This window comes from Salvia hispanica, chromosome 2 (assembly GCF_023119035.1).
Source record: "Salvia hispanica cultivar TCC Black 2014 chromosome 2, UniMelb_Shisp_WGS_1.0, whole genome shotgun sequence".
NCBI lineage: Eukaryota > Viridiplantae > Streptophyta > Magnoliopsida > Lamiales > Lamiaceae > Salvia > Salvia hispanica.
The window spans coordinates 38,855,280-38,881,178 of record NC_062966.1 but is presented as its reverse complement, the minus strand read 5'-3'; the positions used below and the strand labels follow the sequence as shown (position 1 = coordinate 38,881,178).

General features: G+C 38.5%; 6 protein-coding genes across 6 annotated transcripts; 2 read left to right on the top strand and 4 right to left on the bottom strand.

Moving 5' to 3' along the window:
• The first annotated feature begins 373 nt into the window (after window positions 1–373).
• On the top strand, window positions 374–3,193 carry LOC125208194 (25.3 kDa vesicle transport protein). The gene is made up of 6 exons (XM_048107778.1): window positions 374–581; window positions 1,192–1,400; window positions 1,795–1,955; window positions 2,047–2,193; window positions 2,391–2,467; window positions 2,831–3,193. Exons 2-6 carry the CDS (start codon window positions 1,213–1,215, stop codon window positions 2,912–2,914), a joined length of 657 nt encoding a protein of 218 aa, XP_047963735.1. The 5' UTR covers window positions 374–581; window positions 1,192–1,212; the 3' UTR covers window positions 2,915–3,193.
• A 117-nt stretch (window positions 3,194–3,310) lies between these two features.
• Window positions 3,311–6,454, bottom strand: LOC125206998 (3-oxoacyl-[acyl-carrier-protein] synthase II, chloroplastic-like). Its single transcript, XM_048106207.1, has 13 exons — window positions 6,139–6,454; window positions 5,652–5,839; window positions 5,369–5,572; window positions 5,015–5,125; window positions 4,773–4,868; window positions 4,642–4,687; window positions 4,486–4,565; window positions 4,310–4,378; window positions 4,136–4,220; window positions 3,879–4,033; window positions 3,720–3,800; window positions 3,570–3,629; window positions 3,311–3,486 (listed from the first exon to the last, which is right to left on the bottom strand). Exons 1-13 carry the CDS (start codon window positions 6,452–6,454, stop codon window positions 3,364–3,366), a joined length of 1,614 nt encoding a protein of 537 aa, XP_047962164.1. The 3' UTR covers window positions 3,311–3,363.
• Window positions 6,455–7,816: 1,362 nt separating this feature from the next.
• Window positions 7,817–10,285, top strand: LOC125208223 (zinc finger CCCH domain-containing protein 62-like). Its single transcript, XM_048107802.1, has 9 exons — window positions 7,817–8,013; window positions 8,135–8,208; window positions 8,474–8,588; window positions 8,667–8,728; window positions 8,809–8,860; window positions 8,946–9,057; window positions 9,176–9,274; window positions 9,369–9,487; window positions 9,590–10,285. Exons 1-9 carry the CDS (start codon window positions 7,859–7,861, stop codon window positions 10,137–10,139), a joined length of 1,338 nt encoding a protein of 445 aa, XP_047963759.1. The 5' UTR covers window positions 7,817–7,858; the 3' UTR covers window positions 10,140–10,285.
• A 57-nt stretch (window positions 10,286–10,342) lies between these two features.
• Window positions 10,343–12,198, bottom strand: LOC125203945 (acetylglutamate kinase, chloroplastic-like). Its single transcript, XM_048102471.1, has 2 exons — window positions 12,079–12,198; window positions 10,343–11,541 (listed from the first exon to the last, which is right to left on the bottom strand). The coding sequence occupies exon 2, from the start codon at window positions 11,477–11,479 to the stop codon at window positions 10,442–10,444; it is 1,038 nt and encodes a 345-aa protein (XP_047958428.1). The 5' UTR covers window positions 11,480–11,541; window positions 12,079–12,198; the 3' UTR covers window positions 10,343–10,441.
• Window positions 12,199–13,187: 989 nt separating this feature from the next.
• LOC125206997 (protein PHYTOCHROME-DEPENDENT LATE-FLOWERING-like) lies at window positions 13,188–18,763 on the bottom strand. The gene is given in 13 exon segments (XM_048106206.1): window positions 13,188–13,294; window positions 13,297–14,953; window positions 15,028–15,066; window positions 15,180–15,328; window positions 15,406–15,632; window positions 15,813–17,053; window positions 17,128–17,226; window positions 17,304–17,462; window positions 17,547–17,627; window positions 17,873–17,953; window positions 18,042–18,106; window positions 18,236–18,275; window positions 18,581–18,763. Coding segments are annotated over 13 exon segments (4,113 nt in total). The 5' UTR covers window positions 18,749–18,763.
• Window positions 18,764–20,085: 1,322 nt separating this feature from the next.
• LOC125207636 (oligouridylate-binding protein 1B-like) lies at window positions 20,086–23,998 on the bottom strand. The gene is made up of 12 exons (XM_048107059.1): window positions 23,737–23,998; window positions 23,021–23,082; window positions 22,565–22,667; window positions 22,377–22,453; window positions 22,238–22,299; window positions 22,009–22,096; window positions 21,753–21,828; window positions 21,642–21,672; window positions 21,387–21,500; window positions 21,028–21,113; window positions 20,752–20,928; window positions 20,086–20,571 (listed from the first exon to the last, which is right to left on the bottom strand). The coding sequence occupies exons 1-12, from the start codon at window positions 23,839–23,841 to the stop codon at window positions 20,287–20,289; spliced, it is 1,266 nt and encodes a 421-aa protein (XP_047963016.1). The 5' UTR covers window positions 23,842–23,998; the 3' UTR covers window positions 20,086–20,286.
• Between the last annotated feature and the right edge of the window lie 1,901 nt (window positions 23,999–25,899).

Sequence of the window (25,899 nt, the reverse complement as noted above, 5' to 3'; positions counted from 1 at the left end):
AACATAATCCAAATAGTAAACTAAGAACTTTATAACCCAAAATATTTATCACAAATCATAATTAATCGGGTTTAATTGGGTATTAGTCGGGTACCCTAATACGGGTTTCGGATACCCTAAACCCGAAGAATCCTAACATTAACTACCCGAACCCGTACCCGAACCCATAATTTCAGGTACCCAAAATCTGTCGGATATTGGGACTGGGTCGGGAATACCCGAAACCCGCGAATTAAATTTTCAGGCCTAGTTGTAATTAATCTACGTTTAATTTAATATATTTCACGGGTTTATACCGATATTTGAGAAAATTGATTTTGGGAATATTGTCAAAACAAAATTAAATGCATATTCCTGAAATTGATAACAGCAAAAAAAAAAAAAGTTAACGCCCTCACAAATTTAGTCAAAATTAGGACAACATCTCATTACCCTCAAATTTCTGAGATTGCAATCGCGATATTTCCTTCAGATCGTTCGAATTTTGAGCGGAGGATCTATTTGCGGGGCACAATTTTGTATATTGTAGATCGGGGATTCGCGAAAAGCACACGGAAGGAGCTCACAGACGCATGTCAAAGGTAGCTGATTCAGCTCATTTGCGTTTTTGAATTCGGTTTCATATTCTGATTTTTAGGTTTCGTGTTGTTGATTTGGTTTGAAAATTGGCTGAATTCGTTAGTAGATGTTCGGGCTAGTTAGCGATAATTGTTGTTAAATTGGTAGAACAGTTGGATTAGGGCTCTGCTCCATTGGAGATCAGGATCGATGATGGTGAAATTGAAAGGGAAAATCGGTGATAGCAGGATTTTTTTGCTTTTCCGATTAATATAATTAGATTTTTATGCGATTTTCATGAAATCATGCCTGCGCTTCATTTCAGTTGTTCATTTTCATGTAAATGTGTTGAAGGTTAATTTTCTAGCGTTTTGTTGTATTCAATTTGGGACATTTTATTGAAGTGCGTGAATTCTATCCATTATCGGTGTATAAGTACACTGATTGGAATCGAAGAAAACGAAGTAGATGACTGGAATTCGCGATGTCGTCTTCTTAGAAACGGCTAAAAAGTGGAAATTAGTTTTACTCTTTCGACAAGCTGATTTAATTGTTAGTGTTGTGGAGAAATGCTAAGATTTAGGTATCTCTTTCTATTGTTCATTGATTTTGATAGACATCTTGATCTTGCAGGTGTGAGCTCAGGAAATAAAAATGGTGAAGTTGACTATGATTGCTCGTGTTACTGATGGCCTTCCGTTGGCAGAGGGATTGGATGATGGGCGTGATGTGTCCGATGCAGACTTTTATAAACAACAAGTGAAGTCTTTGTTCAAAAATCTGTCAAGGGGTCATAATGAGGCGTCAAGGATGTCTGTCGAAACAGGGCCTTATATATTTCAGTATCCTTTGTATGCTTTTTTATTAATTATGATTGTTTTGTTGCTTGTTTACATGCATTGTGTTTAAGCTGGTGGCTACTTTTACTCTACTGACTCACCAAAATGTTGTATCGGAGATGCATGTGTATGGATTTGCTGACATCTACCTGTCTTCCTTGTGGCTATTTTTACATTAGTAGTTTGCAGTAACGCCACAATTTTGCTTTCTCAGTTATATTTACCACTGTGTGATGTTAACTGTTGAGTTATAATAGCTGCAGAACATAATTTAGGTATGAGATAAGTAGTTTATTAAAAATTAGCAGGCAACGTGATTTTAAAATGTTACTACTATTATTAGTGTTATTGCTTTCTTATCTTCGCTGTAAAGTTAAGCCTTAATGTGGCTGCTTAGTTATATTATTGAAGGCCGTGTATGCTACTTGACAATGTGCGACCGTGCTTATCCTAAGAAGCTTGCCTTTCAATATCTCGAAGATCTCAAGAATGAATTTGAGCGTACATATGGGAATCAGATCGAAACTGCTGCAAGACCTTATGCTTTTATCAAATTCGGTGAGTCATTTCATTATCCTTCTCTTAATATCATTCTTCTTATTTCAATTACTTAATGTTTTTAATCAAGAACTTGTCTTGTATTTGCTAGACACATTTATACAGAAGACAAAAAAATTGTACCAGGACACAAGAACTCAACGGAACATTTCAAAGTTGAATGATGAACTCTATGAAGTTCACCAGATAATGACCCGCAATGTACAAGAAGTTCTTGGTGTTGGTGAAAAGTTGGACCGTAAGTGGCTCCGTGTCAAACTTAGTATTCAGTCCCGACTTAATTTGTATTTGATGAGCATTATGTTTCACTACCATTAACTAGAAGGATACTTGTATCAGGAGGAATATGCTTATTTCCTTGTTTGAATTTTGCAGACTTTTACTTATATTCATGAATCCTTGTCGTGTGCATATCTAATGATCTATATTTTGCAGAGGTCAGCCAGATGTCCAGTCGCTTAACATCAGAATCCCGCATTTATGCAGAGAAGGCAAAAGATTTGAACCGTCAGGTATGACTGATTACAGCTTTCACTTATATGGCCTTGTAAGTGATGCATACCAACAGAGTGTTTTCTATTTCTGAGAAAAGTAATTTTAGATAACTCCTTCAAAAAATACCATCACATACAACGCTACCCTCTTAAATTTTACTAAACCACGTTCGTATATTCATAAATACAATTAAGAAAGATGTGTTTCAATCGAACATGAACAGCAAGGTTTGATCCATAAAACAGACTCCAAACAGCGGCATGAAGGATCACGCATGCAAAACTCATCAGTTGTTTATAGAAAGATGAATCTGTTCAATGTTGTTATTGAACTATTTTTACTCTATTAACGTATTTACTCATCATTGAACTATCATGTAGGCTCTGATCCGGAAATGGGCCCCCGTTGCTGTTGTTCTAGGAGTTGTGTTTCTCGTCTTCTATATCAAGAGCAAGCTTTATTGACCATTCCCCCATTTGCTGTTTGATGAGCTGCTCCGATCTTGCTAACGTGGTATTGCAGTTTCTTGGCTCATTCTATCATTTTATCTTTTGAAACCACTAGAAAAGGGATCTGCTTCCAATTTTTTGGCGGATTTTGGAAACTAAGCATGTCGGAAAATATAGAGATTTCGTACTATGAGACGAATTGATTCCAAGATGTCTGAGAAACATATAGCTTATGCTTGTTATCTTCCTCTGTGTTTCCCGTTTAATAGAAAAAACATGAGTATTCTAGTTTTATGCATTGATCTTTGAAACCCGCCCGCACCTTACTCGGATGATTCTGAAATCGTGCTTTATCCATCACTCGTATCAGCCTCACACGCCAACTCGTATCTAATTGCGATATTATTCGAATAGATGTGAAACATTGCATTTTAATTATACGCCAATTGCTATACACACAATGATCAGTCTCTGTAGTAAGGGGCAAATAAAATCGACGAGCTAGGCCCCCCAAATCCGAATGAGTTAGAGAGTGCTACTTTAACGTCGAGGCGTTCCTTCTCGTGGCCAACGAGAACGCTTGAATCCTGAAACGTATCGAATGACATCATAAATGTACACGTGATGGACAAACCGAATAGGAAAACGAGCACGGACACGAAAATAGTACCAGGCCTCGGTTTGGATGTTCAAGGTTGATATTTGGATGGATCCATCCTGTCTCTATAGCCTACACCATGAAATCAAAATCAAATCTTCTAGCATGAAGATTCAAATTGACTAATTACTATTACAATTTACAACATTTGATCAAGTTTACCTTAATAGTTGTTATAGCTTCGACAGCCCCAGCAGCCCCTAATAGGTGACCGGTCATAGATTTTGTTGAGTTCATTCTTAGCTGAGGAAAAATAAATTAAAAATCACAACATAAATCCAAACAAGAGAGAGATATAGATAGAGATTCTAAAGTAATAACCTCAGAATTTTGTGCAAACAAATGTGTAATAGATTGATATTCAGCTAAGTCGAATGCTGGTACTGATGCAGCATGAGCATTTACGTAGTTGATATCTTCTCTATCGACTCGTGATTCAGCCAACGCAGTCTCTATACAACGAACGCAACTTTCACCTGAATTCGCAATAAACAAACCCGAGAATCGTTCAATTTGGAACGTAAAGCGTATGAGTAGTAGTTGGAGGCGTTTGTGTAGTTAAGACCACGAACTTCTACCATGAGCGTGTGGGTCCGTTGTATAATATGGATCGAATGCGAAGCTTCCCCCTAGAAACTCGGCGTATATAGGCGCGCCTCTTTGCTACAATCGAGAGAAATAGAGGATGTAACGTATTTGAAATAGAGTTTCTCGTGTGCTCGATTATTTGCTTTAGTAAACTCGAAGCTTACCTTCGCATGCTCCAATTCTTCGAGTAGTAGCACGCCTGCCCCCTCTCCGATGACCAATCCATCGCTTTGCTACCCCGTTATACATATCGTACATCGAATTTTAGCGTAAGTTAATTAATTTGAAATATTAGTGAAATTTCAATTGAATTTATTAAATGTGACATAATTTAAAATACCATATCCCATGGGCGTGAAGCTTTTGTTGGCTCATCATTCCCCCTTGAAAGTATTCCACAAGCAGAAAATCCTCCAATTCCTTTTTATTTAGATAACATTGATTAAATCATGTAAGAATTGGAGATAAATTCAATCACAAATGAATCAAAACTAACCTATTGGAATTACTGCAGAATCAGAGCCACCACATAGCATAACATCCTGCACGTTTCCGCTTAGTCCGGATTTCAGACAAGCGTAAACGAGTAATGAAACACGAGATGTAACACGAAACACGGTCACTTACGGTTTCCCCTCGTATGATATGTTTTGCTGCATTTAGTATGCATATATTGCTCGTAGCGCATGCTGCGGAAATTGCGTAGGTCGGACCCATCCACCCCTGCAATGCAATTTACGCACAAAATTTCATCGTTCGATACAAGGATGCGCCTAAAATGATCGAATCTATCTCGACCTTTCGTGGTTTTACGAATTTTATCATAATTTTAATCCGTCTAAAAATCTTAAACCGCGAACCCAACTCACCAACTCCATTGCTAGAACGGCTGAGCCCATGTTCGTCGTAGCAAAAGGCACACAGAAAGGGTTCATCTTCTTATGCGACACGTTCAATGCTTCAACACTATCGCCAAAGACCTACGAAAAGTGCAACATCAACGACATAAACCCGAAAAAGCTACTAGAACCATCAAATCAAGACACAACCAGATCTCGGGCCGGGCCATGTTCTCAGGCCCGAAAATGCCAACCCAACCCAGCCCGGCCCGACCCGGCCCAATTGTCATATCATAGTGGGCCTCTAAAAAAAGCCCATTTCTCAAGCAAGCCTGTAGCAACAACTTAAGACAAGATCTCTCATCGATCGCGGAGCCAATTTACCTTCATGCCCCCGAGGGCGGAACCGATCAAAATGCCACATTTACCCTTGTCTAACTCCTTCATGACATCATCTGTGATTTTACCATCTGTCAAAGCCTTTTTACCAGCAACAAGAAGGTAAAGCATGTATTTATCTGCTCTCTTTGCTATCTTCTTTGAGATGAAACCATCTGCTGAGAAATTCTTGATCTCTCCTGCAATTCTCTGTTGATTAAAAGCATCAAACACCACTAAATTCTGAGGAAATTTTACATAGAGAGTAAAAAGTGAAAAAAAAAATTACTGTGAGAAACTGAGTAGTGTCAAATGACTCAATCTGGCTAACTCCACTGATGCCTTGAAGAAGATTGCCATAAAATTCATCCACATTGTGCCCAAGTGGTGATACGACGCCCAATCCCGTTACGACGACGCGTCTTTTCTTCGATTTCGGTTTCTTCGTCTCTGTAGACGCTACGGCTTTCTCCTCATCTGACGTGGAATTTAATTTAAAGTTAATGATCTGTCTTAACAACTGAGTTGCACTTCGTCATCGTGTGATATTATTAAATTTGTGATACAACAACTTATCCATATTTTGACATTCAAAATATGTTAAATATTCGATTTTGTCCCATCGTTTTAGCTTTTTAACTAAAACATCTCGATCTTAGAACAATTGCAAGGAAAACCAATGTTTCAATTTTGAGACATTTTCCTATATGATACTAAAACGATGTGACAAAATCGAATAATTACCAAAAACAACAACCTTTATAACACTTATTTACCTGAACCACGGGCTCGACTCAATTGCTTTAGCCTCCGGTTCTTGGATCCAACATCCGCAAATGCACCCACACCAAACAACGCGCGAGAACTGCAAAACTCTTCGCAAGGCTCGATACGACAAAACTCCATCATCAAAGTGCTGAATCCACCATTTTTTTTGCTACTAAGAGCCACCAAATTCCTCCTTCTCACCTTCTTTTGGCATTGAAAATAACTTGAATTTTTATCTAAATTCTTACTCTCACTTGATGAACTCAAGCATGTTGCCACTAACCATGTGCAAAGAGGAGAGACAAGAGATAATGCTACCACCATTTTTTTCAACTCTACAAAAATATAGAAAAAATAAATGCTTAAATATATACTTAACATAACACATGATTCACAACAAATCTTTCATGTCACATAAAAAAATTGTAGTTCAATTTTTTTTGTTAAATTGAGAGAAAAAGAGAAATTCACACCTCAACTTGAGCTTGCCTTTCTCTACTTGCTAAGAGACTCTTAAATGAGTGAAACTTATCGTGTGGTTTTCGTTTTGTGAAGTGAAAGACAAGTTTTGAAGTATTTTAATAGTCTTATGATCCAATAAGTGAAGTAATTTATTCTTGACCAAATTGTTTACTATTGTTTAGAGAGACATTACAAAGCATATTCTTACACATCTTGGGATATGAGAAGCCTTTCTTGTTGTATTCTCTAACTTCACATCATTGAAAAAGTTGTGGAGAAGTATCAAAACCAGACTACTAATTAAATTAACATAGATATACTTTGCCTAAAAGTTAGAAAGATAAAATTCAAATAGTATTCAAATTCTTCTGATAGGCCAAAACGATGTAATTTCTAGGCAAAATACATAAAAATTTCAAATTGGATATGAAAAACTATGTTGACTTGTCATTCAATTTTGTCAAAATACTTAATTGCGGGAAATTGGTGACAAAAGTTCCTACAATTTTTCACCATATTCGAAGTTAGTAGTAATAAAAATGTGAAGTAGCCTATTATTTGCATGTTTTTAATAACGTTAAATAGCCATTTAAATCATCAAGTTTGGTCAAAATCTGGTCTATCCCATAAAATTTAAAATCCGCTAGTTAAATCACGAAATTTCAATTTTTCTAGTTTATCCCACGAGTCGAATGTTAGGTGGAATCTAAAATAGATGAAGATTGAGATTTCGAAGTTTCAATCTTTGTTTCAATCTGCTAATTAAATCATGAGTCGAAGTTTCAATCTTTATTCACGTGGATTGAGATTTCAAGATGGATTGAGATTTAAATCACGAAAAAGGATACGTGTATAATCCAAAGTGTGATCACAAGGAGCTTGATCTTGTTGGATTGAGATTTCAAGATGGATTTCAATGTAAAGATGCAAACATTCAACCTTGAATTAGACCCATGGGATAAACTAAAAAAAATTGAAACTTTGTGATTTAATTAGCAGATTTTAAACTTTGTGGGATAAATCAAATTTTGAACAAACTTAGTGATTTAAATAATTATTTACCCTTTTAATAATAATAATAATAATAATAATAATAATAATAATAATAATAATAATAATAATCCATTTCAAGAAGCCTCATTTACTTTACCAACGGTTACATTTTTTTGAAAAATGGAAGAACACACAAATCAAAAAATTAAGCAGCCAATTTAAACCCCCAAAATCCCTAATTTTCAATCGGTCTCAAGGTTTCGATCTGAATTAATGGAATTCTCAGAGGAAGATTGCTACACTGAATCGGAATCTGGTTCACAATTTTCCGATGATTCGCTAAACGATCCGAATTTCGACATTGAGGAGACCCGATTGACGCTATCAAATCTCTCGCTAAAGCGAAAATCGAAGATATCGAAGATCAGGTAATCGAATAGCTCTTTCTCGATATTGCGTTTAATCTCGTGTAAATTGGCTGTTTATTGAGATTCAGCTTCTATATTTTGAGTTTGTTTTGAAATTGAATTTTTTGGTTGTTTGCATCAGTCGCGATGAAGAAGGGGATGAGCTTGATGAGAAGGATAAAAAGAGCTATGAAATTATTAAGAAAATGATTGAAGGTTTGCTTTAGTATTCTGGCTCAATTGAGCAATTTCATGACTGTGTGTTTGTGTGTGTAATCATACATTTTCTCAATGAGGGTGGAATGGAATGGAGTGAAGATAGGAATGAAATGTCAATTTCCTTGGATTTCCTTTGCATTTTCATCCATTCACTCGTTCATTCCATCACACCAAGCAAATGAATAGAATGGAAGTAGGAATCACATTCCATTCCATCGTACCAAGAAGCCCCTAAGGTGTTAATGTTATCCGATAATGGCAGGTGGTCAGGTTGAAAAATTGAAGGTGGATGAATGCAAGATTTATTTAAGGAATCATGGATTGAGGCTGAGTGGGAAGAAAGACATACTGATAGAGAGGATTAAGGAGCATGTGGAGTAATGTTCTACGCATTTTCGATTCGATTTTTGTGTTTTTAAGCCAGTTTCATTGATCTCCGTGGTGATGTTTTTCAGTATTGTCAATGGTGGTGGGGAGGCTAAGTATCCACAGTCTAGTTTTGTGTTGAATTGCAAAGGTGAGTTGTGTTATTATTTGGCTTCGAGAGGCTGGTGTTTTTGATGTTCGGTGTCTGATTTGAACTTCGTATTCGAGCAGGTGATGCTTGCAAGGGAGACGTAGTCATCTTTGAACAGAATGTTTATGACGAGTAACTCTTTGTCTCTCGAGTTTTATCAATTCTTTACATGTTTGAATGGAGATAGTTACCATGGATCCACCTTGATGTTGTTCAGGTTTAGTATTGTGTCTCGTAGTTCCAAAGGTGGTGTTTGTGGAACGAGGATTGTTGCGGGGAGGATTTTGAAGGAGAGCTATGGTGCTGCCAAGCAGCAACACACGTTCACGGTGAACACATCATTCGTCTTTGATTTTGTCATAGTTCTTGCAATGTATTAGTAGCACTTGGCTCTCTTTGTCTCTCTCTCTCTCTCGTATAAAATAGCGTTCTTCGTTGTTTGAGCAGATCGAAGTGCTATGGAGTAAAGGAGAGAAACCACTGCCTCCACTCCATCCTCTGCTCATCAAAGGCAGGAATCTCTATAGGTTGAAAACAATGAGACAGGTGTGTTTGTGTGTGTGTGTGTGTGTGTGTGTGTGTTTATAATTTTGCATATATCCATCATTCAAGTGTTAAAACTACCCTTATTGTCAATCAGAAATGGGAAGATGAAGGAGAAAGGCAGAGAATTTTGTTCGAAAAGCATGCCAGAGGTGGCGCTGCTCGTTCCAACAGGGAAGCGCGCATACTGAAGAAGGAAAAGCGACAAACGCAGAGGTAAGTAAACCTCTCTAGCTAAAGAAAACACAGATCCAATTTGAACATCATAGATTAGCTTCTACCCTAATTAGTGATTATCGCTTCACTTGTATATATCAGGGCTGCAATAAACGAGCATCCAAATGGAAAACGAGAATACAAGAGAGGCAAGCCAGACGAACAGATCAACCGCCCCCAACAGCAGCAGCATGAAGCTCACTTTTATACTGCAACTCAGGAATTGAACATTCCAACTCAGCCAGTAAAGCTGGATGCGAATCCTAATTATAGCCGAAGACAGCCTTTGATGGCTACCAACTGCAACTTTCCGCGTCCCGGTATAGTTCCTATTTTGAAGAGTCCGACTCAAGAAGAACGACATCTGAAGTATCCAATTTACAGAAGTCCTGTAAGAGGGCATCCTCAGATCTTTCCTTCATATCCCATTAATCATCCCGGCTTTCCAGTACAAAGGCATGCATTCAAGGAAAATATGGGATACTCGCAGCAAAGTTTCGCTTACCATATACAGAATACGAATGCAGTAGGGAGTCGACCAGTTTACCAGCAAGTTCATGAAAAACAGCAGAAATGTCGTTACTTTGGTCAAGGAAGGTGTCACTTTGGGGACCGATGCAAGTTTTCGCATGAATTAGCTTCAAATAGATGAAAGGTAGAATCCAAGTTCACCTTTTTATCATCTGTGATTTGATTCTATCTTTTTGTTGAGTGGAAATTTAGTTTCCCATTGTGCAAGAACATGATTTGAATTCATTTTGAATCAGATATAATGAATTTTCCTTCTTGAATGTGCAATGTTCATTTTGTAAATTGTGTCTACATTTTTCTTAGCAAATTTATGGAAATCAAAAATAAATATCAACTCCAAGAAGTTCCATTTCAGCATGAGAAATTAAAAATTGACATTTCCAAAAAAAACAAGATTAGTTTACTGTTTACCAGCAATACTTCTCAGCCAGTGATCATCGTTCCAGCACCTTCACCTGTGAGAATCTCAAGAAGTAGAGAATGCTTCAGCCGCCCATCGATGATGCTCGTCGTCCGAACACCTTGAGCCAGAGACCTCACGCAGCAGTTGACCTTCGGGATCATCCCACCAGCCACCTTCCCCTCTTCAATCATCTTCTTCACTCCCTTGATGTCGATTTCCTTCACCAAGCTCTCCGGATTGTTCCGGTCCTCCAGTATCCCGGCCACGTCCGTCAACAAAATCAGCTTCTCCGCGCCCAATGCTGCTGCCAGCTCGCCAGCCGCCGTGTCGGCATTTATGTTGTAGGCCTGTCCCGTCGGATCTGCAGCGACTGAGGCGATCACGGGGAGATGGTTATTGTCAATAAGCGGGCGGATGACCGTGGGGTCGACACTTGCAATGTCCCCAACAAAACCAAGCTGCGAGGCGTTGGGAGATGGCCGAGCAGTCAAAAGCCGGCCATCGATTCCCGATAACCCGACCGCAGTCCCGCCAGCTTTGTTGATCAGCGCAACGAGCTGCTTGTTCACTTTACCAACCAACACCATCGACACAATCTCCATGGTTGATGCATCCGTGACACGGAGCCCATTAAGAAAATTTGGCTCGATATTCAGCTTGCCAAGCCAGTGGTTGATCTCAGGCCCGCCTCCGTGGACAAACACAATACGGAGACCGACACAGGAAAGAAGTACGACATCATCAATAACAGATGCCTGCAGGGCCTCAGATTTCATCGCTGCTCCTCCATATTTGACAACAATAGTCTTGCCACGGAATTTTTGGATAAAGGGCAACGCTTCAGATAAAATCTTAACCCGGGTTTGAGCAGAGGTGAAGTCTTTATCAACCTCTGGAGCTACAATCGACTGTAAAGACGATCTGATGCCTGTGCTTACACGGTTGGGCTTGCATTTGGCCACAAGTACTGCATTTTTCCGTGAAACAGCGAAACTACTAGTTTTTTCAAGACCTACTGCTAAAGGGGAACTAAATGGGTGCACATTGGCAGCTAACATAGTTCCTTCAACTGCTTCGAAAACGAACTTATTCAAGACTCCAAACTAGCTCATCGCCTCATCTGTAAATCCGAGTGTAAAAGATAAGGACAGGAAGCACGAAAAGTCGAAAACTATGCATAAACATACACGGCTATTAAAATTTTCGTTCTCAATAAAGACGGAACATAACCAAGCATCGTGGTACGAGCTTCAAATTTCATTTCCAAGTCATTGAAGAAATGCAGACATGAATTCTCTCAATTATATGAATCTAAAGCCTATTTATCCAATCTGAATATTCAAGCATTACCACATAATCAAAAGTGAAACAAACTTTTTGCCATCAAAATTGTTCTGGAAATGCTAATCAATAAACATATAATGTTAAAGATCATATAAAATCATTTGCTGCTCTTTTTTAAACCATAGAAGAAATGAAATTAGAGAAGTCAAATCAAAATGGTGCAGAAATAGATTTATCTCTGAAATGCAACATTATTAATCACTCTAGACTTGATAAACCATTGTCTTCTCATGTTGAAGCAACATTTCAATTTCCTCGTGCAATGCTATATTTCAGTTGCAGAAAAAAAAATTAAGTGAAAAAATCAACTTACCTCTTTCACAAATCTGCAAGAAAATTAGGGATTCGGAGTGAAGGATGAATAGAATTAGGGATTCTGACTAAATTGAGAAGGAGATTTTAGCAATAAATATGAAGATTAGCGACAAACAGAATCCGAATCATGTGAATTAAATAAAATAAGTATTTGGATTTTAAATAAACTGACTAAATCATCAATCAATTATTCTAGTGGGGTATAAAAAATTAAACTGCTCAGTTCATAATGAGAATATTTTCAATTTTTTATTCATGTATGTCTTTTATTTGAATGGAGATCACGTGTTCCATTCCAAAGTTTTAAGCTTTGACAATTGATACTCCCTCGTCCGCGAATAGGAGTCTCGTTTTTCTATATTAGTCCGTCCGTGAATAAGAGTCCCGGTTCACTTTTTCCATAAAGAGTAATAGGGTCTCACCTTCCACTAACTCATTCCACTCACATTTCATTTAAAACTAATATATATAAGTGGGACACTTTTCCACTAACTTTTTTTCACCCACTTTTCTTAACATCTCTTAAAACCCGTGCCGCCCATGAATGGGATTCCTAATGGCGGACGGAGGGAGTATTGATCATGTTCCATTTTTTAAAAACAAACGCAGTTTCTACAAAAAAAAAAAAAAAAAAATCAGATGCAGCTGTGATCTTAAAAGATTCAGCTGTTTTAAAGTGCATGTGTAAAACACTTTTTCATCTACACATTTATATTTTTGAGGAATCTTCTATAGATAGCAATGCCTAATTCATCCTGGTGCATTTAGGAACTGAGAAGGAAGAGAGCTAACAGCTTAAATAAAGCTATGTATGCTACTTAACAATAAATAAACCTAATCCAACAAAGGACAATATAGTAAGTAGTATCTCCTAGCTTTACAACATCAGTATCAGTAATTACCACTGTCTCGCTTTGAAGGAGGACATGAATTATGTACTCTTTCCCACTGAAAGGGCTTCTTCATTCTACGTTTTATTCGATGACCTGCCGAACAACGGTCATCAATGCTTCTCGGTTCAGTTTCAACTTCTAATTTGGTCCAAGTATGTATGTATATGCATTTCCTGGTTCACAGCCAAGCCGGACCGGAAGGAACTCATCAGCACTACGTATTATTGAGAGAGTTACTTTTTTTGGCACCCTGCAGCTCCATTGGAGAGTTTGGGATACTAGCGACTGAGCCCATGGGTTGTGAGCTCAACTGATGACTACTGGACAGGCTTCTGAACTGCCAGCACCCATCGGATGAATGGCTCCTGAACTCAGCTGTGGGCTCATAGGAGTTCTCTGACTCATTTTCTGGGGTTGTTGCTTATTCATTTGGTGGGGTATCCCCACGCTTGGAGGTGATCCGACATGTGGAGGCAAAACGACAGCTAGCAATGGTGAAGTTGTTTCTTGCTGCTGTGGTTGTGGATGCTGCTGAAGTTGTTGCTGTTGTTCCAGTTGTTGCTGCTTCTGTTGCTTCTGCTGCTGTAGTTGCAGTTGTTGCTGCTGCTGCTGCTGCTGTTGTTGTTGTAACTGCTGTTGAGGCTGCTGAAGCTGGTGTTGTTGTTGTTGCTGCTGGTTCTTGTGAATATTCATTCCTGGTACCTTCGTTCTAGTTGCACGTTTCTTCTGGCCCGTATTGGCCTGGTTTAGAGCACCCGGGCCGCGCATGGAAACACTAGATCCTGGATGCATCTGTCTAGCTCCGGGTATGCCTCCAATGCTCGATTGCGGGTTCCCCAACATATTCGCTCGGTTCTGCTTTCCCATCGTCTTTTTCATGTAAGCTGCTTGCTGCGGAGTGAGCGCCCCGGATCTAGTGGTATTTGTAAGACTTGCAGCTGAAGTCTGATTCATGTTTCCTATGTTTGGCACAGACCCCTTCGGCGCAGAAATGCCGGATCCACTCACCTCCCTAGCCCCATCAATTCCCGTGGCATTACCCAAACCTCCACCTCCAGGCCCCACCATATTACTGCTAATATCGCCGTTGCTGACATTTCCAAGGCCAGGCATCATTTTTCTCTGCACTGTTGACTGCTGCTGCGGCTGAAGAAGTTGCGATGGTTGCTGCTGTTGTGTCAGCTGAGACTGAGGAGCTGTAGTCTTGTTTGTCATTTGAGGTCCCAACTGCATATTAGCATTCTGAGCTACATTATTCGGATTCTGCATCGGGTTCGTTGAGCGCATCCTCTGAGACTGGGGATGCTGCTGTAGCTGTTGAGGTTGCTGTTTCTTAGGCGGCAGTTTTTCGGGAGCTGTAGTCTTGTTTGTCGTTTGAGGTCCCAACTGCATATTAGCATTCTGAGCTACATGATTCGGCTTCTGCATTGGGTTCGTTGAGAGCATCCTTTGGGACTGGGGATGCAGCTGTGGCTGTCGAGGTTTCTGTTTCTTAGGCGGCAGTTTTTCGGGAGCTGTAGTCTTGTTTGTGGTTTGAGGTCCCAACTGCATATTAGCATTCTGAGCTACATGATTCGGATTCTCCATCGGGTTCGTTGAGAGCATCCTTTGGGACTGGGGATGCTGCTGTGGCTGTCGAGGATGCTGTTGCATAGGCGGCAGTTGTTCGGGTTGCTGAGGCCTTGAAGACACTGAAATCCCAGGTAGAAGTCCTTGAGACATTTGAATCGCCTGAGTATTGCCTGGAGGCAGCATCCTTGGGCCTTGTAGGTTCTGCAATGAGGTTGAATTACCATTATTACTAGGTTTTGCAGCATCGCTCGGTTGTTGCAACAGAACACCTTCGAGAAACTGCTGCATCTCAGATGGTGCACTAGTGGGAGAAATTTTCGGAGTATTGGGCTGGGTCCCTGAGTTATGATTCATCCGAACAAGTTCTGGTTGAACGCGATCCTCCATGTAATAGCCTTCCCGAATCATCTGCTCACGTATATATCATTAGCAACAAATTGGAATAAATCGCAGATTTTTTTAACTTAGGAATGCTAACATACCAGTTTAGCATATTGCAATGCGAGTAGGTCGGCCATATGCTGCAAAGGCAAACACAAGGAAAGAGCGAGATGAGTAATCAAATACAGAACTATGGCCATTTTGGTCATAACCAATGTGCTTATAAAAGAAAATTGATACTCGAAAAGCTTACAGTATTTGGCATTGTTGGAAGGTAATTCTCTGCGGCCAAGTATCCAGCACTCTCTATTTCCCCTATATGAATTACAACTGCACCGTCATCTGGTTTCTCCGACATGATCATCGTAGTTCTGGAGTTTGGAACAACTTGGAAGGTATTACCTGACAGATCAATTACCAGGATCAGCCAAGTTCAGTTTTCCGATAATATAGTAAATATGTTTAGAATGTTAATTCACCTTGAAGAGTCCGCTCTGTTTGAATGAAGTTCAAAATCCTGCTTTTGCAAACATTCATGCTGCAATCAACCAGGGAATTTGACAGTGGCATTTGACGCGTTTTATCTTTCAAACTCTCATTGTTTGAATCACTCAACAAATGAGACACCAGCTGTTGAGTTGAATACGTGCTAGACTTGCTCATAGGATACTCATCGTCCTTACCCTTTTTGCAATTAAGTTGATACCTGAAAGCAAAAGATAATGTCACAAGGAACACAAAGGCGATCTCATTATATCTGACATCAAACCAACAGTAAAAGACAAGACAGAATATGAAAATATGGAATCTAGGTTGATGATTCGGTGGTGTGAAAACTAAATTAAAATGCTGATGAAAATTATGGCATATTGATTTTCGGAGATACCTCATAGCTACTGTTTCTATCTTCGAGAATCTCTCCGTGGTCTGATCACCCAATGCCTGACTTCCAACAGGAGGGCAGCTTGCATTTATTGGGATGCTCATACTGCCAACACTTGCTGGATATCCAACCCCATTTACTGCAGGAGTCTTAGGAAGAGAATTAGATCTGCGTTTTGCAGCTGCCTGTGCGTGATGTTGCCTCTGCACAGAGTCATTAGCACTTGAAGCGAAAGATGGATTGCCACCAACGCCAACAGATGTGACTGCATTTTTATCCTTTTGTGATGCAAGCCTACTAGTTACAGCAGCTCCAAATTGATGCCCCATAGAACCACTAGAACAATCCCCAGATCTTGTCGACAAAGGAGATTGAGGTAGGCCACCACCAGAAACACGAGGAATCTGAACCAATTTTCTCTTCTGGAAAGGGTCCTCGTTTCTGGAGTTATTATTGAGAGACTGTCCAAGATTGTTCCAAGGAGATTGCGGTAAGCCGGATCTCATCATCTGATGCAGCATCTCTTGTTGCAACTGTGACTGCTGGGAGTCAATAATTGCCAATTCTGTTTCTCCCGTGGCCACACAACAATCAGGCCCTCCTACCTGATTTTGGACCCCTTCAAATACCTGCAGAGGGAACTCTTGCATGCCATTGTCAGTATACTGCATTTCTCTTCCAATTGACTGCTGCTGCGTTAATGTGTTCTTCCAGTGCAGTTCAGAACCGTGAAAAGTATCCATCTGTGAACTTAAATGCTGTATATTCCCATTAGCCCCTGTATGCGTAATAAGCCTAGCCTTCTTGTTGGTCAACAGAGATGGCATCCCATCTTGATTCTCCCTCTTGCCATGAAGAGAAGCCGCAGTGTTATCAGCGGATGGGATCATCATGCCCTGCCCACCAGGAGAACCTACAGATGCATTCAAAAGTGATCCTGTCCGCTGATCCTTCATCATTCTTGGGCTTCCACCACCACTATATTTTGGCTGGTGAGATGCCATAGGTGAAGGCAGAAGAGAGCCATCCGACCCAAAGCTATTGCTTCTTGGTTGAAGCATAGCACTCGGAACATTATTTTGACTGTTTGTATTCTCATAGGCAGGTTGCTGCGCTAAAGTTACTCTGTCTCCCAACCTAGAACTTTCCGAAACTCTACCATGATTTGCTTTCTTTCCATTGTTATTCGCTTCAGAAATCTGCCTCAATCTTTTCCTCCGCATGCTGTGCGATTCTAAATTTAACTAAACACAACAACACACCAAATATTAAATCATGAAAATTAATCACCATATAGGAAAATGAAGAATAGACAAACCTTATTTTGAACTGGATCTTCAGATAGTTTGTCTAGCTGTGGGGATGGATCTAGGCAAAGTTGTGGTTGTGTAGCTCTCAATATTCTAGACTCCACTTCCTTTACCCAAAAAAATAATAATTCCAAGTAAGAAAGTCATCCTTCCACTGCAAGAGTCAGAGCAGAGGATCACTTACCATCAGATCACCATATGTCCAACCATTTTCTGAAATAGATGGAATATCCTTCACTATATTTTCAAGTGTCATTTTAAGGGACACTCTGTTAATTGTAGCTGAGATTTTTCCAGAAGCCACATTAACTCCTTCAGCAAAGCACTTTCGATAATCTCGCACCTGTGTTGACATAAATTTTGTTATATCTTTATGTTTCGCTTAAAAAGCATTAAGAAAAACTATTATGAACATTGGATAGCTTACTTCACAGACAAGTGTCCCATCAATATATTTGCATGGTATATCATCCAGAATATCTCCCGGAAATCGACCAGATTCAATCGCCTGTCACCAAAAAAAAAGTAAATTTGATCTTCAAAATAATTAACAAGAATCAGTAGATAGTTTCTAATACGAGTGACCTATTGATCCCAATATTATGTTGATCCGAGCACAACATATCCAACATTAAAAAGACTAAGGGTGGTGAGAGAACGCATACTGACAGCATCCCTTTTTCTAACAAACCACATCAAGTGAATCAACAACTAGTCAACTACATAAAGTGGAGATATAAACTGTAAACCTACCGAAAAGAGAGCCTCGGATGCTCTATCAAATGGACGCAAGAGCTTTGGTACATCATTTGATGTCTGATTCGCAGATTCATTCTGAAGATTCATAGTAACATAGTCAAACAACAGGTTTCCGAAGCTTAATTACTTTCATGCAAAAACTAAAAGAGATTGTGTGGCAGACCTCAACAGGTTTCCCAATTGCATATCCATCCGGAAAAATCTTAAGAGTAAATGAAACTTCATTCTCTGAGAAGAAGGAACAAAGAAACAGTAGTTATTAAAATTTAATAGTACCATACAATGAAGCTATATATTTTAAGATAAAGGAGCAAAACTAAAATCTTGAGTATATATTCAGAGAAGACTTTTGCATACCGCCAATTTTAGATATTCCCCTATTCTCCTTGTCATCTCCCTGTCCAATTAAAAGAGATATAATTACAAAATGAACTGGATTTAAGCAACAAAGCAGAGAAAAAAAAGCTTCAAAATTCCAATTTTTCTCACTGAGTTAAACCAAAATTCATCAACTTTATCATTAAACCAAACATCTCAATCAAGTGAATTAACATTTATTTCGCGGTCTCATATCTGCCAATGCAATTGCATTCAAAACCCCCAAATCCGACGTAATTCTACGATCCATGTAACCTATAACACCGGATCGCATTCGAAAATCGCCGAATTACGAAAAACCAAGGCGAAAATCAGCAATCGCACCAGCTTCCGAGCAGCAGGAAACGCGATAGCATCGGTTTTCTGCTTCGATGCAGCAATCGCCGCATCGTTCAAATCTTCATCGTTGGCGCGCAAAACGACGGCGTTCGACAGCGGCGGTTTCGGGCGAAATCGCCGGCCGGTTTTGGAGACCTTAAACGAAACCCCCATAGCTATAGCCTATCGTGATTTCTACAAACTGAATTCAGTAATCACTATCGCAAAATTCATATTTGAAGAAGATGATACAGAAATTGATTTCCTTTTACTCCATCGTGAGTATAAGATTTTGTGTATCTCGATATTTATGGCATATTGTTTTTGTAATTATAGACAAGATTAATTGAATAGGGTTTAGTTTAATTGTCTTTATTAATATTAGTATTTATTACTCCATCCGTCCCGTACAAGTGGGACTTCTATTCCACTGACTTTCTTCCGCCATTTTTCTTAACATTTTTTTAAACCCGTGCCATTTAGAAATGAGACTCTTAATCTTGGACACGGAGGGAGTAATTCATTAAAAGATAAGATTAGTAGTCTTTGAAGTTTAATTAAATTCATATTAATTTAACATCAAAATATTAATCTTTAAACTATTAATTACAATCTTTCTCAACTATAAACATCTTTTTGTGAGGTTTTTAGTGAGGTTTAACATGATATTATTTGTTTAAAAATATTTATCTCATTTTGAACATGGTTAAAAATAGTACTAGCACTAGTATCATTATGCATATATAAAGCAATTATGAAAATTTAAATTTTATAATATAATATTATATTTTTAAATACTAGTAATAATTTAGACCATAGTTCATGATTTAAACTGGTAATATTCCCAAAAAAAATTCTAGTAGTACAAATTAGAGCCAACACATTTTTAAGTCCTTTTATATTGCCACGGGAAAATAATGGTACTACTCCATTTTAGAGGCTTTTTAACTAAATATTTGTAGTATGGAAATTTAATTGTTTCGATGACAAAAGATACCTGTATATGTCATTGTAAAGTAGAGTATGTAAAATCTACATAATTTGAATTGGGAAATTTAATTTATTGGCCCAATTTCATCCAATATTTGAAGCAATGAAATTTCAATGCATATAATATCACATTAATAATTTCGGCAAGTATATAAAATTGATTGTCTGTGTTAAATAGTTGATTTAAACGACAATGATGATAAACTGAAGAAGTTTCCTTTCAAGAAACCAATACTAATTGAATTCTCAAATATCAAATGAAAATGATTATAAATTTTAAATAAAAAAAAGCTGGTTTTCCCTCCAAAAACAAAATGTTGACCTCAGCAACATGAAACATGTTTTTTCTTTTCTATTTCCACCAATCAAAAGAAGGGCTCAAATAGAACCTCAAAACTACCAAGTTTTAAAGGAAAAAAAATCAAAAACCTAATTTACATACCACAATCTGAACAAAAAAACAAACAAACTACGAAGTGATCCTTACCAAATAAAATAGAAGTATATATAGCTAGGCAACATGACTAAAGAAACCACTCAACATTCATGAAGGGAAAAAGAGAAGCGTTACATAGGTCGTATATGACATACATGGACGACCGAATTCGGGTCTCGGCCGGCCACCATAAATCTTACAGGATACCCTACAAACATAAAACACTCAGAAACGACGGCTTCAAACCGTTGTTTTAGGTTTTCACAGACCGATAAATCTGTCATCATTACTGGTAGTACATGAGGTGATGCTGGGCTGCAGCAACGTTCTGATAGCCACCGTCGTAGATGGCCTGGCTTGCACCGGCGCCCATCCCCATGGACGCTTGCTTCAGAGGATGCTGCCCCTGCGGATGCATTAGAGGATGCACGCCGCCCATTTTGGCGAGTGCAAGTTGCCGCTCATAGGCCAGGAGGTCAGCTGCAGAGAGGCCCGGCATGGATGCAGGCCCGGGTGGGGGGAGAGGGTTTGAGCCCGTTCCAGCTGGAGTTGGCTTGTTTCCCCACGAACACTGGAGCACAAGAGTATATTAACAAACTTACACCATCAAACGATAGAGCTGGACGAAGAAGTCTTGATGCACGTAGTGGGAGTTGGATCGGAAAATGTGTAGCGAAAAGAATCCAAAACAAATGGAGAATTTATTGGCTTCACAGGCAAAGAATAATACAACTAGACAAGTAGTACATACCTTGATTGGTTTACCGCAGAGGTAGGACTGACCATTTCCCATTGAAATAGCCATTGCTGCGCCAGCATGAGTACTATACCGAACAAAGCCAAAACCCTTATCACGTTGGACCCTTACTTCCTCGATTGATCCTGCACCAAGTGCGTGGAAGTGGCGATGGAGGTCAACCTGGGTTACCTGGCGACCACAACCAAGAAAGAAAGATTTAGAAATGCTTCAAGGCTCGGGAGCATGAAATGCTTCAAGTAAAAGAGACGTAGCAAAGAGAGGACTTGCCTCTGGGGCAAGGTTGCCGACGTACACAGTTGTATATTGAGGGTTATTCTCAGGAGCATCACTACTTGCGGCCTCATTAACATCCTCTGTAAAAGTAAAGTCACTTTCAACATTTTTCATTTGGCTAAGACGATCATAGCCAATTTTTGTGCAGCCAAAATATCATCTCTCATAAACTCAAAAAGCTTCTGATAGATATATTGATTTTATGCTGGGTCATCTTAAAAGATTCAACAGCATTTAATAAATTAGTTGTAAGCCTTCTTAATTGAGCTAGCACAACTTAAGTCGAACAGTTTTTTCCTGTTTTTCCCATCTGTTGTTAATATCATCCATTCCATCCATCCATCCTTACTGACCTGAGGCTGTAAGTTCTACAACACCTTTAGAATCTGAGCTCTGTTTGTCCTCACTGGTCCCAGCACCCTTTGTGGCCCAATTGCAACGTATCTGCCTGCTACCAAGCCATTTACCTGAGAAGTTTCCGTATCAAAAGTGGTAAGTGTTCTCCCCTAATTGATTTAAAGAGATCAAAGATGCCAAATGACAATTCTTTTTTCTAAATCAAGAGAAGTAATCCAAAGATACCAAATTACCAATCCAACTGTTCTCACCAGTTAAATCATTAATTGCACTCTGCGCTTCCTGTAAAAGAAATCCAAATTATTCATCTGAATGAAGGAAATTATTATTTTCATATGGCACGGGTAGAGTCTGCCCAATACCTGTTGGCTTCTGAAAGACACAAATCCAAATCCCCTTGAACGGCCAGTCTTTTGATCCCACATAACCCTTGCATCTCTATGACCAAGAGAGAGAGAACCATCAAGTACTACACCAGATCAATAACTCCTAACTACCAAAAGAAACTTATGATGCTGCTATTCATTTGTTATCAAGAACAAAGTTAAAGTAATCTGCAGTGTCAAGGCCATGTGCCCCATTCTGAATGGAGGAACAAAGAAATAGAGAGGAACTTACGAACAACTAGGGTAAACAGAAAAGCAGGAATACAGCATTGCATCAGTAACCTCTGGGCTTAGATCACCAACAAAAATGTTGTAGTGGCCTGAATGGTATTCAATATTAAGTTACAAAAAGAGATTATATGGAACCAAAAACAATACTACTATGGTATCTTGTTATATACCAAAAAAGTTAACAAATACCACACGAATGTTAAACATCAAACATTATAATGTAAACTCACTTGATGTGTCCTCCCTCTGACCACTGGCATATGCCCAGTTAACTTTGATAGGCTGCCCAAACCTAAGCAACACAATATATATCACTAGCAAAATTCAAATGAAAATGCAAGATCTAACATTCAAATATATCCTACTTACAGATGTCTCCCATTTAGAGTCAATATTGCAAGTGAAGCTGACCTACGATCAAAGTAGTGTATAAATCCATAGGATGACTGCATAGAACAAAAAGGTAACGTATGTCAACATCAGCTCTACATACACAATGCAAACCGGTACATGAATTAATTTGTGGGAAAGAGGGTAGGAGTATTTCTTATAAGTACCTTTTCCTTTCTGATAAGCTTGCAAGCCTCGACAGGACCAGTACTAGCAAAAACTTCTTGAAGAAGTGGTTCAGTCACCTGTGTATGAATATTTCCCACATACCTGCATTGTCTCAAACGGTCAAAAACCATGAACTTACACACATACAAAATAATGAAATATCGTAGTAACCTTCTCCAGATACAGCTTCACATATAAGACAGTGACAGGAGAGATGGAGACAATTACAAAACCACCAACATATGCACTCATGATGATCATAATGGCATACACACTAAGTCAATAGAGAAGTATAACTACTGATGCAAGAACTCACTCACAAATACAATCTAATCCCCCAAAAAAAAGTAAATTGTGACTTAAACTATATAAGGCATTTGCAAGCTACAGGAGCATGCATTGAAGAGGGCAAACAATAAAAAGAAAAAGGTAAAAAATGCCTGAACAACACTCACACACTGCGGCATGTACTTGGATCAAACCCAGGAGGCAGATTTCCACTTGGAATTGGTTCGATCTGCAAAATGGAAAGGCGAAAAGAAAAAAGAAATAAAAATAAAGAAAAAAAATCCTAGTCTATTCGCCCATATTGTCTACATCCACCCCTAAGGTAATTCAATTTCCTGTACATGGTACAAGTCTTCAAATGCCATTACTGAACTAAACTTGACTTGCCACATAAATTGAGAAAACGACCTTCAAAACACTAAACGAGCTAAAATTGAAAGACATGTAAGTGTATAACCAAGAAAATGGCATCTATGGGGAAACATAAAAAGGCAACCAGCTCAATCTTTTAGATAAATCACTCTACCACCGAAACCATCTGAAACTTTTACACAATCAAAAGCAGCATAGCAAAACACACAATTTCAAACTTAATGTCTTCATCACATCGCGTAAATTGACGAAATAAACTTTTACACAATCAAAAGCAGCATAGCAAAACACGCAATTTCAAACTTCATGTCTTCATCACACCGCGTAAATTGACGAAATAAACTTTTGCACAATCAAAAGCAGCATAGCAAAACACACAATTTCAAACTTCATGTCTTCATCTCATAGCGTAAATTGACGAAACAAACATTCATATCCTCAAAATCTTCTTCGAAATAGTGAATCGCAATACAGGAAAAACACTCAATCAATCATCAATTTCACTCCGAACCTGCGGAGCAGCTAAGAGACCGGGGTGATACAGAGATTGCTGCTGGAGGAGAGCTTGCTGCATCAACGCCTGGTGCTGCTGCTGCTTCAATCTCTGATTCAGCATTTTCGATCGAATTCGAACCGAATATTTTATCCGGATGAAATGATCGAAGAAATTTTTCCTCTCAGTGTTAGGGTTCGCGAAGGAAAGAGAAAAAAGAAAAAAAAATGGAAAAAAAAAATAAAAAGAGAAAAAGGGAAGGGCAGATGAGAATTAAAGAGAGGCGTCACAGAAAAGAAGGAATTTATTGGTATTTTCAGAGCTATATATAGTTGAGCTTTTACCGAGTCGTGCACCCATATTGGGCCTTGAATTTTCTAGTAACCTATTGTTTTGGCCCAAATTTGGCCCAAATAAAAAATAGGATCCGTCCATAAAAAATAGTCTTCGGTATATGGGTGCACGATTTTAATTCAAATTTAATAACAAGAGAGAAATAGAAAATAAAAGTAATTGAAGTATTGCTGGTGTAAAATGAGACTTGTCTTAGAAGAGAGAGAAACTTGTCATAAACAGAAAAAGATTAATTTTTAGTAGGCGACACAAAATGGAAACAACAAGACTATTTTTCGTGTACGGATGTGGTATAGTTATTTTCTATTTATATTTCATTGGAAGGGAGAATTTTATTACTAATGTTTGTGTCGTCGATGGCGGTTTCAATATGAAACTCGTGGAATCGAGCATAGTGAAAAAAATAATCAGTGACGTAGAAAGGCAGAGGTGGATGATCATGTTACAGCAATCGTTGTATTCTAGAAATCGCAGACAAGCAAATAGCGAAAGTGAACTTAACCTCAAACGGTTGAGACAGAAGTGAACTCCGATCCCACCTACAGAAAATCTACACAAGTTTAAAGTTCATGAACAGATGATCAATACATGAAACTCTGTGGGATTAGGCATAGTGAAAAAGAGTAATCGACAACATAAGCATAGACAGTGCGATATTTAGCACCTTATGAACCACCCAAGTGTATTTTGATACTTTAACACTAATATATAGAAATTAACTCCGATCCCACCTAAAGAAAATCCAGTCAAGTTTAAAGTTCGTGAATAGAGGATTAGTACATGAAACTCTGTAGGATTAGGCATAGTGAAAAGGAGTAATCGGCAACCTAGGCATAGACAGTGCGATATTTAGCGCCTTATGAACCACCCAAGTGTATTTTGATACTTTAACACCAATATAAAAGTGGGATTATGGAAGTAGACAAAAAATATGGAGTACTTCCATAGCCCAAAATGATTTTTAATAGATATTGTCTTAATTAATTTGACTACTATTGAATGTTCGCAGGTCTATCAATTTTTCAGATGCAGAATTACTCTATTGAAGTAGAACCTCAGTCAACACACAATGAATAACGAATTATAATTATAGAATATTAATTTTGTAAATTAGATCATTCATAATGTACGTCTCTATCGCAAACTAGGAAGAATACTGCCCAGAAGTAAAGTTCCTCACGCTTCTTTTTGTGATACAATTTCTAATTAATTTGATCTCGTGAATAAATAATATTATTAATTGGTCATCTATTTTTTCTCTCTCTAATTATTGACTTGTGAAATTTATTTCTTACCTAAAAAGAAATAATTTGAACGATATATCAGTCCAATTATTATCATGGTAAATCAAAAGGTAGTTATGTGTTATGACTAAATATAGCCATTACACAGACAACCTTAACATCGGCATTAACGGCTTTCCACTAATAAAATAGTCAAAAACAAAAATCAACTGTTTTGACTCACATTTCCCACTTTGGTAAAATCCAACATGAAGAAAATCAACAAGCTGCAGTCTGAATTTGAACACACCAAGAAAAAAATGATAAAAAACACATTCTTGTAAATACTTCCAATATTTTTCAATTTTCTTGCTAAAAGCTTTATGGCCATTGAGGTGAAATGTAATACAATATCTACTTTCTAGGAGTTATGATCCTCGAGATTCTTGTAAGGAAATTACCCTCTCAGTACCCTAGCAACGCTCTAGGTGGCACAGAGCTAGTCCTGTGGGTACGTTCAGTAATTGCTGAGGGGCGAGAGGGGGATCTGCTCGATACTGACCTAGCTAACACAGACGATTCCATGCAAAAAATGAAACACGAG